The sequence below is a fragment of the Nicotiana tabacum genome, chromosome 19 (assembly GCF_000715075.1).
Source record: "Nicotiana tabacum cultivar K326 chromosome 19, ASM71507v2, whole genome shotgun sequence".
Taxonomy (NCBI): Eukaryota; Viridiplantae; Streptophyta; class Magnoliopsida; order Solanales; family Solanaceae; genus Nicotiana; species Nicotiana tabacum.
This window is the reverse complement of record NC_134098.1, coordinates 146,102,653-146,116,190: the sequence shown is the minus strand read 5'-3', so window position 1 is coordinate 146,116,190 and position 13,538 is coordinate 146,102,653. Positions and strand designations below refer to the sequence as shown.

The following is a 13,538-nucleotide window of genomic DNA, read 5'->3' as shown; positions in this document are numbered from 1 at the left end:
TCTGAGTATGTCGATGATCCACAAGAGCACAAGCAGAAAAACGAAAGCTATAACACCCCAAACGGCTTTATTTGGGGCATGCCAACCATGATTATCCAATATATTTCCGCCATCGTAACTAGTATTATTTCCAGGAATATTATTCAAACTAGTTGTTTGAAAAGACATTTTGGTTTCGAAGCTAAAGAGGATAATGTAAGAAGATAAAATTTATTTTGTGAAGATGGTAAGTAGAAGAGGGTCCGAGAGAATCCCTATTTATAATTTTATAGGTATGTATCATGTATTAAATAAAAGAGGGAAAAAAAGGCAAGAGGAAGTAGGAAAAACTAAGTAATTTTCCTTATTAATAAAAGAACATCCACCTCTTTGTGGTTCGTAAAAAATTAAAAAATAGAGGGAAAGAGTAATTTTCCTTATTCATATGTTTGCCCAAAGATTTATGGAAAATTAGTGCAAAGAGAAATCAAGAAACAATCCCAAACTAGTACTTACTAGCTAGGAAAAGGGGGGGGGGGGGCCAGGATACATAAAGTGGAAAAGAATTTTTGTTCTGCTGATTGTTTATGTATTTTATGATGTTAATGTTTGTAGATGTCAAAGCTATTGTTATTAGCAAATCATCTCATATTTGTCTTGACCCCAACAGAGCTCCAGCTTGTACTTAAATCGATCAAAAATTTGACACGATGAATTCCACTTGTTAAAATATCTCAGGGAAAAAACTAAATTTACCCTTCTCCTTTTGACAATATCTTATAGTTGGCCTCAATAATTTCTTTATAAAAGTTTTAAAGAAGATTTGAAATTATAGTATCTACAATAACTATTGTCTAGCTAATCTGGAAAAAGAAACACTTATATTTACAACCACTATGTCATTGTCTAGCTTAATCTGGAAACACAAACTGATAGAAGAAATACAATTCCAGGCAAAGCATAAGGGTAAGTGATTCATTCATCCAAATACAATACAGTAATATTCTTGTGAAAATTTTCAATAAAGCCAACCCCCTTATTAAACTAGCTACCACGATATGTGGAGAATGAGAATGGAGAGAGCAGCAAAGGAACATGAAAGTGATCCCATTTCTGGGACTCTCTGATCTCAAAAACAATAGAGACATAGGGAAAAAATCCATCAGGAATATACTCACCCGTGTTGAAACTTATCCGATATATTCCTGGAGCCAAAGCTTCAACCATATTCATCAACTGACCACTTCGACCATCTTTGTCCGTAGCTGAAGACCCTAGTACTTTCCACCCACCAATATTAGCTTTGTCAAACTGCGGTCTTGTTTGGTTGTCATTCCACATCTCTAGTTGTACTTCAATTCCATTCGCTGGACATCCACGACTAGTATCCAGAACATGGGTTGTGATGGGCGGGCGAGTTCTATTTGGTATATGAGCTGGTTTTGCTCCAGCATCTCCAGTTGCAGCAGTCATATGTGCTCCAATAATTTTCACACGATCTTCTACAATTTAAGGTTCAATGAAAAATGTAACATATGGAAATGCTATTTTAGGGAATTATAAATAGTTGCCGAACTTTGTAAGAGTTATCCTCACTGCATACTTGAAATAGAGTTTCTCAAGAAGGTGCATCAGAAAATTGAGTAATTGAGAAGATCAGGCGAAGGTATTTTGCAGATGGCATGTTTCCAAACTGCAGGAAACAAGGGGATAACCAATTGCTAACATCTCCGATGACTCAAGATTCATAGGTCAGACCATAGAGTAGATTTGAAATCCTTCAACAGTAAAGTTTAGGAAGAGAAGATCTGAAATATATTGTGCTCACTTCATTTAGAGAACTTTTGGAAAGACTTTTATGCAAAGGTGAAGCAAAAATCCTCATAGTGGGAGAATAAGGAGCAACTTCGAAAAACTTGAGATTAAGCTAACGAATTACATAAATATACAAAAACAATAAAAATAAATGATTAACAGAAATAAGAAGATGAAATTACCTTCTGCTTTTCTCGCAATATTAGTTGTAGCCAACGGTTTAATTGTTGGTGCAGTATCTGCTTTGTCCGTGAAGAGTTTGGCAAGGCGTAATTCAGTTATTTTCATTTGCTCCTGGGCTGCAATCTCAAACTCAATTATTGGTCTGTTCTGGTACCGTATCTACAAGAGGTAAAGTTGAAATGGAATATGGATCAGTATTTGAATGACAAAATAGATAACAAATTTATTTCACCATTGCCCTCAGTAGATAAAGTAACACAAAAAGTCTGTTGTTCAGAAAAACGGACTACATATTCTACTTCCTGATATTTAAAAATCTCAAGGACCTTGATTGAAGAAGGCCATCGAAAGATCACCCCTTTATGATGCAAGAGGATGGAGGCCAGACTCGGCATTCTCACATCAATTATGGTTATTTTATGAATCTCAATGCACTAAGCCAACAAAGGGATCGAACTCTGGTGATTTCCTTAAAATGTTGTAAGGATATCAAATGTTGGCACAAGATAGAATTCAAGATGAAAGTCTGTCTTGACATCAGGGGGGGTGGAACAGAAATTCTACGCCTTTATCACTGAAGAATTGCTTTAAATACTAGACGGAATTTTTTGAACTCAAATGTTCATGTTCTAAAGTTAAAAGCTTTGCTCTAAAAAGTAAAAACTATAAGAGTATTACATGTCTGATTATAATTGAGGTTAATATAAAATATCTGCAATCATTCTGTCTTCAAACAGAGAGACTTTACCTTCAACTCTGCAAGTATCTCAAGGGTACTTCTCCCTGAAGCACATATCAAGAAGATAAATCCAAACTTCTCCCTATAGCGAGCATTCCACTCAAACAGTTCCTGAAAGATCAATTATTATGCAAACTCTGAACCTTTTTGCACAAAATACGAAGTTAACCTACTTCCCAATCAAACAAAAAAAGAAAAGGTCAAGCACTATTTTTCATTTGATTCATAGAATTCATAGATGCAAATATCTTTAGATCAAAACACCTGTAACGTAGAATCAGTAGCAGTGGCCAGAGCTGTTGACTGCTCGCCCTTGCTCCACCTGCAAAAGGAGACATTTAACTTTACCTTCCAGTCTGACGAGGTATTGGCATATAGCTTGAGAAGATGAAATCGTAAACATTGTAGGTCTATGGGGGGGAGGGTGGGGATGGGGAAGCCATGGGTCAGAACAACAGCATTAAAGCAGTTCTCTATAAAGCACATAAACCGTAGCAATTTTGCTGGTTGTGAATGTTAACTCTAAGGCCAACATATAGCTCAATGTCGCAGAAATACAAATGTTAAAATGTATGCATGGTCATACAAAATTAGACAAGATAAAACACGATCATATCTTACAGAAATTCAAATAGCACACACATAGGAGAACCTGAAGATTTGCCCAAAAGAGCACGTAATAAGCATTATTTACTCAATTTTGTTGCGACAAGCGATGCAATACCATTTAATTTTGAGAACTTAAGTTCTAGTTGTACATAGATTCAAATGCAACTGTAAGAATACTAAAGTCAATTTTCAGAATTTAGATTCTAGATTTTCTTAACTAATATCTTAGATACTACGAGGGTCTGTAGAATGTTATGTATTAAACACTTTGATATTTGTCTTTTAAATACCTAACACCAACAAGCCTTACAATTCAACATAAAAAACAAAAGAAAGAAATTTTTTTAAAAGCAGCATGACCACTGTAGCAGGGATCATGAATTCATGATTCATGATTTACCTTCTAGTCGAGCAAGTAGCAATATTTAATCCAACTGTTAAAGCCAAAAAGTAAAACTAAAATATTGTGGCCGTAAACAATTCATTCAATTTAGCATCAGAAAAAGACATTAAACTTGCGCTCAATCTTCAGAAATAGAAAATAAAAGGCAAAACTTTTAGGGAAACAGAGAAGTGTACTGGGCAAAAGTAGGGCTTTGGTGATTCTTGGAAGGGCTTTGACCAATTTGTGGATGAGCAGCAAATGCTTCAAGCCACCCATTTACATCAACCTGACCGAGTTCCAATTAATAAACCAATCAATCAACAGCTGTATATATAAGGAAATTATGAGGTGAAATGGGTATACATAAAACCTTGTTGAACCAGATATGTCTGGCAGCAAGGATGGCATCTTGGAGAGTGGAAAAGGGGGCAGCTGCTACCATCTCCTTTCCGAATTTGGTGCTCCCACAGCATGCCAGGAAATCCTTTTCATCAAATACTGATCCCATTTTTTTGCAATTTCTTCAGATTAATAGTAACAGAGAACAGCTCCAAATTGGGTATGGAGTTTGCAGGGAGTGAGAGGCGTTGAATTTTGGCAAGATTCTGCTAAGTAGTGAAGTCGGAGCTGGTGATGAAATGGAATCTCTGGTTTTATTATAAAACCGATTATTCTCCCTTTTTTTACACACTTAAAAAAGATGAAAGAAAAAGTAGTAGTGGGCAAAAATAAGACAAAATAAAACTTGTTACGAAAATAATTATATTGTGGAGATTCTTTTGTTACTCCGCTATAGATAATCTTTCTGAATAAGATTATTCATTTAGTACTCTATTGAAGTTTATCTAGAAGCAGTTGATGTAGGCACGTTGCAAGCAGCTCAATTAAATGATTTGCAACAGCTTCTTATTAAACAGGCAGGTTGCAAGCAGCTCATGCAGACAACTTACAAGTAGCTAAAGAAAAGTCTTACAGCTGCTTCCTGAAAAGTCTCGCAGCTGCTTCCTTTCTTCTATAAATAGAGGAGTTCTCAGTTCATTATGTACATAAGTTTGAAGTTTAAATAATATATCAATCTCTCTCTATACTTGTCTTCAGTTTATTTACTTTACAGTTTTTATTTTATAACACGTTATCAGCAGAGACTCTGCCATCTCAAGCAAATACTTTGAAAGTATCATAGGTACGAACTTTTTTTTTCTAAATAATGTCAAATCTTTCTAAACTTGAATTTGTAGCCCTGGATATATCGGGCAAAAGCTACATGTCTTGGGTGCTTGATGCCGAAATTCATCTTGATGCGATGGGTCTGGAAGACACCATCAAGGACAAAAATCAGGTATCAAACCAAGACCGTGTCAAAACAATAATATTCCTACGCCATCACCTTGATGAGGGCCTGAAAATGGAATATCTTACTATTAAAGATCCAGTCATACTGTGAAATAATTTGAACGATAGATATGACCACCTGAAGATGGTCGTTCTTCCACATGCACGTTATGATTGGACTCATTTAAGGCTACAAGATTTTAAATCTATCAGTGAGTAAAATTCTGATATGTTCAGAATTATTTCCCAATTGAAACTATGTGGTGATAATATTACTGATCATGATATGTTGGAGAAAACTTTTACCATTTTTCATGCCTCGAACATGCTCCTGCAGCATCAATATCGAGAGATGGAATTCAAAAAGTATTCTGAACTTATCTCACATCTTCTTGTAGCCGAGCAACATAATAGGCTATTAATGAAAAACCATGAAAGCCGACCTATTGGTTCTTGTCCATTCCCTGAAGTGAATGCGACGAACTTTCACCAAGCTAAGCGTAGAAGAGGACGTGGCCCCAGTCGTGGTCATGGCCGTGGTCGGGGAAGAAACACTAATAATGGTAATAATAATGCACCAAAGAACCCTCATCACCACCAGCAGTGGAAAAGGAAGGAATAAAAGCATGAAGCGGTGCAAGCATCAAATGTAGAAAATGCATGCTACAGATGTGGAGGAAAAGGGCACTGGTCACGTACATGTCGTACGCCAAAGCACCTGGTTGAGTTGTATCAAGCCTCCTTGAAGAAGACTGAGAAAAATGTTGAAGCAAATTTTATTTTTGAAGATAATTTAGACTTCATGCATTTGGATGTAGCTGATTACTTTGCACTCCCAGAAGGAGAAACAAGTTATGTGATCGGTAGTGAATCTGTAGAAATGTAAATATTTTAATTTTGGTTGTTTGTAGTAGATAGTATGATTATGTAATTATTGCACATAAATAAAAGTTATGATTTGATAATGATGTTTACTATAATATATTTTATTTATGCATTTTGAAGAATATGGATAATCCTCAAATTATGTTTGGATCAAAGACCAATCGTGAAGATATTTGTGTAATTGATAGTGGAACAACTCATGCCATATTTAAGGATCAGAAATACTTTTCTTATTTGTATAAGGAAAAAGCAAATGTTTCAACAATTTCTAGTAATATAAGTTTGATTGAAAGCTCCGGAAGAGCCATTATATTTCTGTCTAAGGGAACAAAACTTATTATCGACAATGCATTATTCTCCTCCAAATCCCGAAGAAACTTATTAAGTTTTATAGATATCCGCCGAAATGGGTATCATGTTGAGACAATAGATGAAATGAACGTGGAATATCTTTGTATTACAAAGAATATTTCTGGCCAGAATTACATTGTAAAAAAGTTACCAATTTTATCTTCTGGCTTATACTATTCAAAAATTAGTACAGTTGAAGCACACTCTATCGTAAATCAGAAGTTTGCGGATTCAAATACTTTTGTGCTTTGGCATGGCCGTTTGGGCCATCCTGGATCAATAATGATGAGACGAATTACTGAAAATTCGAGTGGGCATCCATTAAAGAACCTGAAGATTCTTACAAATGATGAATTTTCTTGTGATGCTTGATATCAAGGCAAAATGATCGCTAGACCATCACCAATGAAGGTTGGCATTGAGTCCCCTGCCTTTTTAGAGCATATACATGGGGATATATGTGGACTTATTTACCCATCAAGTGGGTTGTTCAGATATTTTATGGTCCTAATAGATGCATCTTCAAGATGGTCTCATGTGTGCCTACTATCATCTCGCAACCTGGCATTTGCAAAGTTATTAGCCCAAATAATTCGATTAAGGGCACAATTCCCAGATTATCCTATAAAGGCTATTCGCCTTGATAATGCTGGAGAATTCTCATCTCAAGCTTTTGATGATTACTGTCTATCAGTTGGGATAAAAGTTGAACATCCTGTAGCTTATGTTCATACTCAAAATGGCCTTGCAGAGTCATTCATTAAACAACTACAATTGATAGCAAGACCACTACTTATGAAAACAAAATTGCCCACTACTGTTTGGGGCCATGCTATCTTGCACGCAGCATCACTTATCTGTCTCAGACCAACACATTATAATAAATATTCTCCGTCACAATTAGTTTTTGGTCATGAACCAAATATTGCCCATCTACGAATTTTTGAATATGCTGTATATGTGCCAGTAGCACCACTACAACGCAGTAAGATGAGCCCGCAAAGAAGGTTAGGAATATATGTTGGGTTTGAATCACCCTCTATTATTTGCAGATTGTCGATTTGATGAAATAAATTTTTCACAATTAGGGGGAGAGAAAAAGGAAATCAAAAGAGAAATTGTGTGGAATGTTTCATCATTATCTCACTTTGATCCACGTATCCCTATATGTAATCAGGAGGTCCAGAAGATCATCCATTTACAGAATATAGCACATCAAATGCGAGACGCATTTACTGATTTGAAAAGGATAACTAAGTCACATATCCCTGCACAGAATATGCCTATCCGAATTGATGTCCCAGCATGACCATCTAATAGCATGAGAGCTAGTGAACCTAAAGCACGCCTGAAGCATGGTAGGCCTTTGGGTTCTAATGATCGAAATCCTAGAAAAATAAAATCGACAAATCATCAAAATGATATTATGAAGGGATCTCCTGAAGAGACCCAAGATCTGATTAGTTCTGAGATTCCTGAAGAAATCAATGAACCCGAGACTCAAGTGAGTGAGGAACTTTTAATAAGTTCTACTAGTAATGGGATTAATTTAAATCGATCTAAAATAGTAGTGGATAATATGTTTGCATATAATATTGCACTTAACATTATGCAAGATAGTGAGAATCTTGAACCCCGATCTGTCAAAGAATGTCGACAAAGATCTGATTGGCCAAAATGGCAAGAGTCAATTCAATCGGAATTGAAGTCAATTGCTAAAAGAGAGGTCTTTGGACCAGTAGTCCAAACACCTGCTGGTATAAAGCCAGTTGGTCATAAATGGGCTTTTGTGCGAAAAGGGAATGATAAAAATGAAGTTGAAAGATACAAGGCTCGCCTTGTTGCACAAGGATTCTCACAACGACCTGGAGTCGATTATGAAGAAACATATTCACCCGTTATGGATGCCATAACATTTCGATATCTCATCAGTTTAGCCTTACGTGAAAGGCTTGAAATACATCTAATGGATGTGATTACAGCTTATCTATACGGGTCACTTGATAATGAAATTTACATGAAAATCCCTGAAGGATTTAAAATACTTGAAGCATATTCAAAATCTTGGTAAATGTACTCAATCAGATTACAAAGATCTTTTTACGGTTTAAAGCAATCTGGGCGCATGTGGTATAATCGCCTCAGTGAATATTTGCTGAAAGAGGATTACTGTAACGACCCGATCGGTCATTTTGAGTATTACAACCCTGTTTCCCCATTTACTGCTCAAATTGGGCTTTACAGTTGTTGTGTGACTTGCCGTGGAAATTGGTTCGGGTCCGGTGAGGTTTTGGAATGAATTGGAACATTTAGTTCCAAGGTTTAAAGCTTAAGTTAAAATAGTGACCGGATATCGACTTATGTGTAAACGACCTCAGAATTTAATTCTGATGATTCCAATAGCTCCGTATGGTGATTTTGGACTTAGGAGCGTGTCCGAAAAATTATTTAGAGGTCCGTAGTGGAATTAGGCTTAAAATGGCGAAAGTTGAATTTTTGGGAAGTTTGACCGGGGGATGACTTTTTGATATCGAGGTCGGAATCCAATTTTGGAAATTAGAATAGCTTCGTTATGTCATTTATGACTTGTGTGCAAAATTTGAAGTCATTCCGGATTGATTTGATGTATTTCGGCACAAGATATAGAATTTGAAAGTTCAAAGTTCATTAGGCTTGAATTGGGGCATGATTCGTGGTTTTAGAGTTGTTTGATGTGATTCGAGGCTTCGACTAAGTTCGTATGATGTTTTAGGACTTGTTGGTATATTTGGTTGAGGTCCCGAGGGGCTCGGGTGAGTTTCGGGGTGGCTTCGGACCATTTCTAGGCCATTCTTAGTTGCTGGTTTTTGATCACAGAGGTATGCATCGCGATCGCGAAGAGCAGTTTTGCTGTTTGGGCACTGTGAATCGCGATCGCGGAAGCCTTTTCGCGATCGCGTAGAGGAAAATCCTGCTGCACTCACCCGACTTTGGAAGCTTATATCTCGCAATCTATAAGGACTTTGGAGATGATACAAAAATGAAAGTTGTAGCCCTTGATGTATAGTTTTCATAAATTTAAACCAAATGTCATTTGAATTTGTGTACAAAAAGTTATGGTGGATATACTATAGGCTGTTTGGGAAGAGTTTGGAAATTCTCTGTTGCATAAGGCTGCCTTTAGAAGCTTATATCTAGAAATGTATAAGGAATTGGGAGATGAGCAACAAATGAAAATTATAGTCCTTGATATCTAGTTTTCAGAAAGATAAACCAATTACAATTTGAAGTTTTGTACAACGAGTTATGACTAATATACTAAAGGTTGTCTAGAAGAGCTGGGCATTTGTTCTTCGTGATCGCGAAGCATTTTCCGCGATCGCGGAAGGCAAATGACTGGACAGAAGATAAAATCGTGGGTTTTGGTTTCTTTCTTCATTTTCGGATTTTGGAACTCGGATTGGGCGACTTTGGAAAGAAAAATTTTCACAAAACTTGGGGTAAGTGTGATTGACTCTCTTGTGATTATATTCCATGAATTAATATTCATTTTCGGCGTTAGATTATTGATTTTTTCAAAAGAAATTGGAGGAATTTCTACAATTTCATAAAAATGAATTTTCGAGATTTGAACATTGATTCGGAGTCGGATTTGAGTGAAATTAGTATGGTTGAACTTGTAATTGGATGGGTTGTCGGATTTTGTGAGTTTCATCGGATTCCGAGACATGGACCCCACGGATGATTTTTTGAGCTAAATTTTGGATTTTGATGGAAAATTATATTTTTTTATGGAATTAATTCCAATAAATTTTATTGACTGAATCAAATTAATTGTGACTAGATTCGAGCCATTTGGAAGTTGATACGCGCAAAATAAAATTTTTGGAGCATTGCTTAGCTTGCTCGACATTGGATTTGGCTTATTCGAGGTAAGTAACTCTTCTAATCTTGGAGTTGAGTGTATGAACCCTGAATATATGTATTTTGTGAATTGTTAGGAGGTGACGCGCATGCTAGGTGACGGGCGTGTGGGCGTGCACTATAGAAATTGTGACATATTGTTTCTGTGGAATTTTGTAGTTAAATAATCTTGGCATTTTTTATGTAGTTTTATGTGTTAAAGAAATTGAACTGAAAAACATATTAAAAATCATATTGAGGCTATGTGCCAGTATTATTGGGACCCACAGAGGTCATATTGATGTGAAATATTTATTTTTAATTAAAAATTCATACTCAGTCATATTCATTTCTTTGCATATCATTTCTCAGTCTCTGTTATTATTTATCGATACATCATATCATCATTTTTGGGCTATTCTCATTACATTGTGAGCCCATGAGAGAGAGACTGAAGAGATTGATGACTGAGGGAGGCCGAGGGCCTGATTGTGAGTATATTTTTGGGATCGGGCTGTACGTCGCAGCATGCCATGTTGGCTTTATATATATATATGGCTTTATATATATTATATTATTACACGTGAGTTGGCCGTGCAGATCTATATATTATATTATTGCACGTGAGTTGGCCGTGCGGATCTATATATTGTACTATTGCACGTGAGTTGGCCGTGCGGATTCAGATATTGTTATAGCACGTGAATTGGCCGTGCGGATCCAGATATTATTATTGCACGTGAGTTGGCCGTGCAACATGTGAGTTGGCCGTGCGGATCCTTATATTATTATTGCACGTGAGTTGGCCATGCAGCACGTGAGTTGGTCGTGCGGATCCAGATATTTATATTATGGCACGTGAGTTGTCCGTGCAGCACGTGAGTTGTTCGTGCTTATAGCGCTTGGGCTGCAGGAGCCCCTCATGAGTCTGTACACCCCCAATGAGTACAGTCGACTATAAACAGGGATCGGGCTGCACGCCGCAGCATGTATTGTATAGCGCTGAGTGATTGAGTGTGCTAAGCACACTGAGAGAAAATGTAAGATAATGAGATTGAGTACTCTGAGAGTGCGAGTACATGAGTGCAATCTATGAGATACATTGCATTGCCATGCACACATGACATATATGCATAGAGATGTGTTTTCCTCATGTTGTACGGTATCACATTATTCATGATTTCTCTCACATATTGACAGATGGGCATAGTGATGCATTTGTTTTACACTGGTTATCTGGGAAAGAAAATGAGACATATTGTTTATTATTGAAAAGATTTTTTTTTTTGAGAAATTTATTGTTTTCAAACTTATTCATAATTTTGGTAATCTTCGGTATACGATTCGGGTTTTCATTGATGTACTTGAAAGGCAGAACTATTTTTAGAAATCATGATTTGGCTGAGCATTTTATCTCTGAATTACTTATGGTATTATTTGCTTATTGTTGTTATGGACTGTTGTGGACTATTGGTTTTGGACCTGACTTTGGTAGAAGCTCGTCACTACTTTCAACCTAAGGCTAGGTTTGTTACTTACTCAGTACATGGGGTCGGTTGTACTGATACTACATTTCTGCACATTGCGTACAGATGTTGACTGATGTTGTTACTACACTATGTATTTATTTCATTTTCGCTTTGTATACTCTATTCTTAGAAGCTCATGATTTGTACTACCAGTTCTTGAGGATTGTGTAAGATGAGGATCTTTATTCACGTAAATTGCTTTAATAATTATTAATGAAATTGATTAGTTGGAAATTGGCTTACCTAACGGGATGGGTTAGGTGCCATTACGACTAGTTGGATTTTGGGTCGTGATAATTATATAAATGATGTTATTTCTCCATGTATTTTTATAAAGAAAATGGCTTCAGAATTTGTTATACTTGTTGTTTATGTTGATGACATAAATCTTGTTGGAACTCCCGAAGAGCTCCAAAAGGCAATTGAATATCTTAAGAAAGAATTTGAGATAAAAGATCTTGGAAAGACAAAACTTTGTCTTGGTCTGCAAATTGAACATTTAACAGACGGGATCTTTATCCATAAATCTGCCTATACATAAAGGGTCTTAAAATGCTTTTACATGGACAAAGCGCACCCATTGAGTACACCAATGGTTGTTCGATCACTTGAAGTGAATAAAGATTTGTTCCGACCTCCAGAAGAGGATGAGGAACTTCTTGGTCCCGAAGTACCCTATCTTAGTGCAATTGGTGCACTAATGTATCTTGCTAATGCTACAAGGCTTGACATAGCATTTTCTGTTAATTTACTAGCAAGATATAGTTCTTCTCCTACACGGAGACATTGGAATGGGATTAAGCATATATTGCGATATTTAAAGGGAACTCTTGATATGGGTTTGTTTTATGCTAACAAAGTTAGTGCAGATCTTGTTGGTTATGCAGATGCAGGTTATTTATCTAATCCCCATAAAGCTAGATCTCAAACCGGGTACGTATTTACATGTGGAGGTACTATCATATCATGGCGCTCCACAAAGCAATCTATTGTTTTTACTTCTTCAAATCATGCTGAAATAATAGCTATTCACAAAGCAAGTAGGGAATGCGTATGGTTGAGATCAATAATTTATTTTATTCGAGAAAAATGTGGTTTGGAATGTGAGAAAAGACCCACAATTTTATACGAAGACAATATTGCATGCATAGCCCAATTGAAGGGAGGATTTATAAAAGGAGATAGAACGAAGCACATTTCACTAAAATTATTCTACACACACGATCTTCAGAAAAATGGTGACATTGATATGCAATAAATCCGTTCAAGTGACAATCCGACATATTTATTCACTAAATCTTTGCCAACTTTAACTTTTGAGAAATGGTATACAAGATTGGAATGCGGAGACTCAAATATTTAAAACAAGGTTTTCATCACGGGGAGTAAAATATGCGATGTACTCTTTTTTCCTTATTAAGATTTTTTCCCACAGGGTTTTCCTTATAAGGTTTTTAATGAGGCAGCTAGAAATACGTATTACTAAATATGTGTACTCTTTTTTCTTCACTAGGATTTTTTTCACTGGATATGCCCTGTGAGTCCTTAGTTTCACCTATTTGTGTATCTACACCTGTGGGCGATATTATTACTGTGGATCGTGTGTATCGGTCGTGTGTAGTAACTATTGGGGAACTGGAGACTAGAGTTGATCTCTTTTTACTCGGTATGGTTGATTTTGATGTAATCCTGGGTATGGATTAGTTATCTCCATTTCATGTTATTCTGGACTGTCACGCAAAAATCGTGACGTTGACAATGCCGGAGTTGCCAAAGGTTGAATGGAAGGGTTCTCTAGGTCTTGTTCCTAGCAAGGTAATTTCTTATTTGAAGGCCCAACGTATGGTTG

General features: G+C 36.5%; 1 protein-coding gene across 2 annotated transcripts; it reads right to left on the bottom strand.

Moving 5' to 3' along the window:
- Positions 1-808: 808 nt before the first annotated feature.
- Positions 809-4,371, bottom strand: LOC107773252 (uric acid degradation bifunctional protein TTL-like). 2 transcript variants are annotated; one of them, XM_075238834.1, is made up of 6 exons: positions 4,081-4,371; positions 3,905-3,996; positions 2,981-3,038; positions 2,726-2,827; positions 1,977-2,136; positions 809-1,481 (listed from the first exon to the last, which is right to left on the bottom strand). In XM_075238834.1, exons 1-6 carry the CDS (start codon positions 4,216-4,218, stop codon positions 1,024-1,026), a joined length of 1,008 nt encoding a protein of 335 aa, XP_075094935.1. In that variant the 5' UTR covers positions 4,219-4,371; the 3' UTR covers positions 809-1,023. The 2 variants fall into 2 exon arrangements, with proteins under 2 accessions (XP_075094935.1, XP_075094936.1); XM_075238835.1 differs by having other exon boundaries at positions 809-1,478; positions 4,081-4,355.
- Positions 4,372-13,538: the final 9,167 nt, after the last annotated feature.

What these genes read in the sequence shown, in the direction of transcription:
- LOC107773252 (XM_075238834.1), bottom strand. Translation starts at nt 4,218, where the DNA reads ATGGGATCAGTATTTGATGAAAAGGATTTCCTGGCATGCTGTGGGAGC. An exon ending in GACATATCTGGTTCAACAAG is followed by an intron (nt 3,997 to 4,080) that starts GTTTTATGTATA and finishes GAACTCGGTCAG; the next exon opens with GTTGATGTAAATGGGTGGCT. An exon ending in AGATACTTGCAGAGTTGAAG is followed by an intron (nt 2,137 to 2,725) that starts GTAAAGTCTCTC and finishes TACCTCTTGTAG; the next exon opens with ATACGGTACCAGAACAGACC.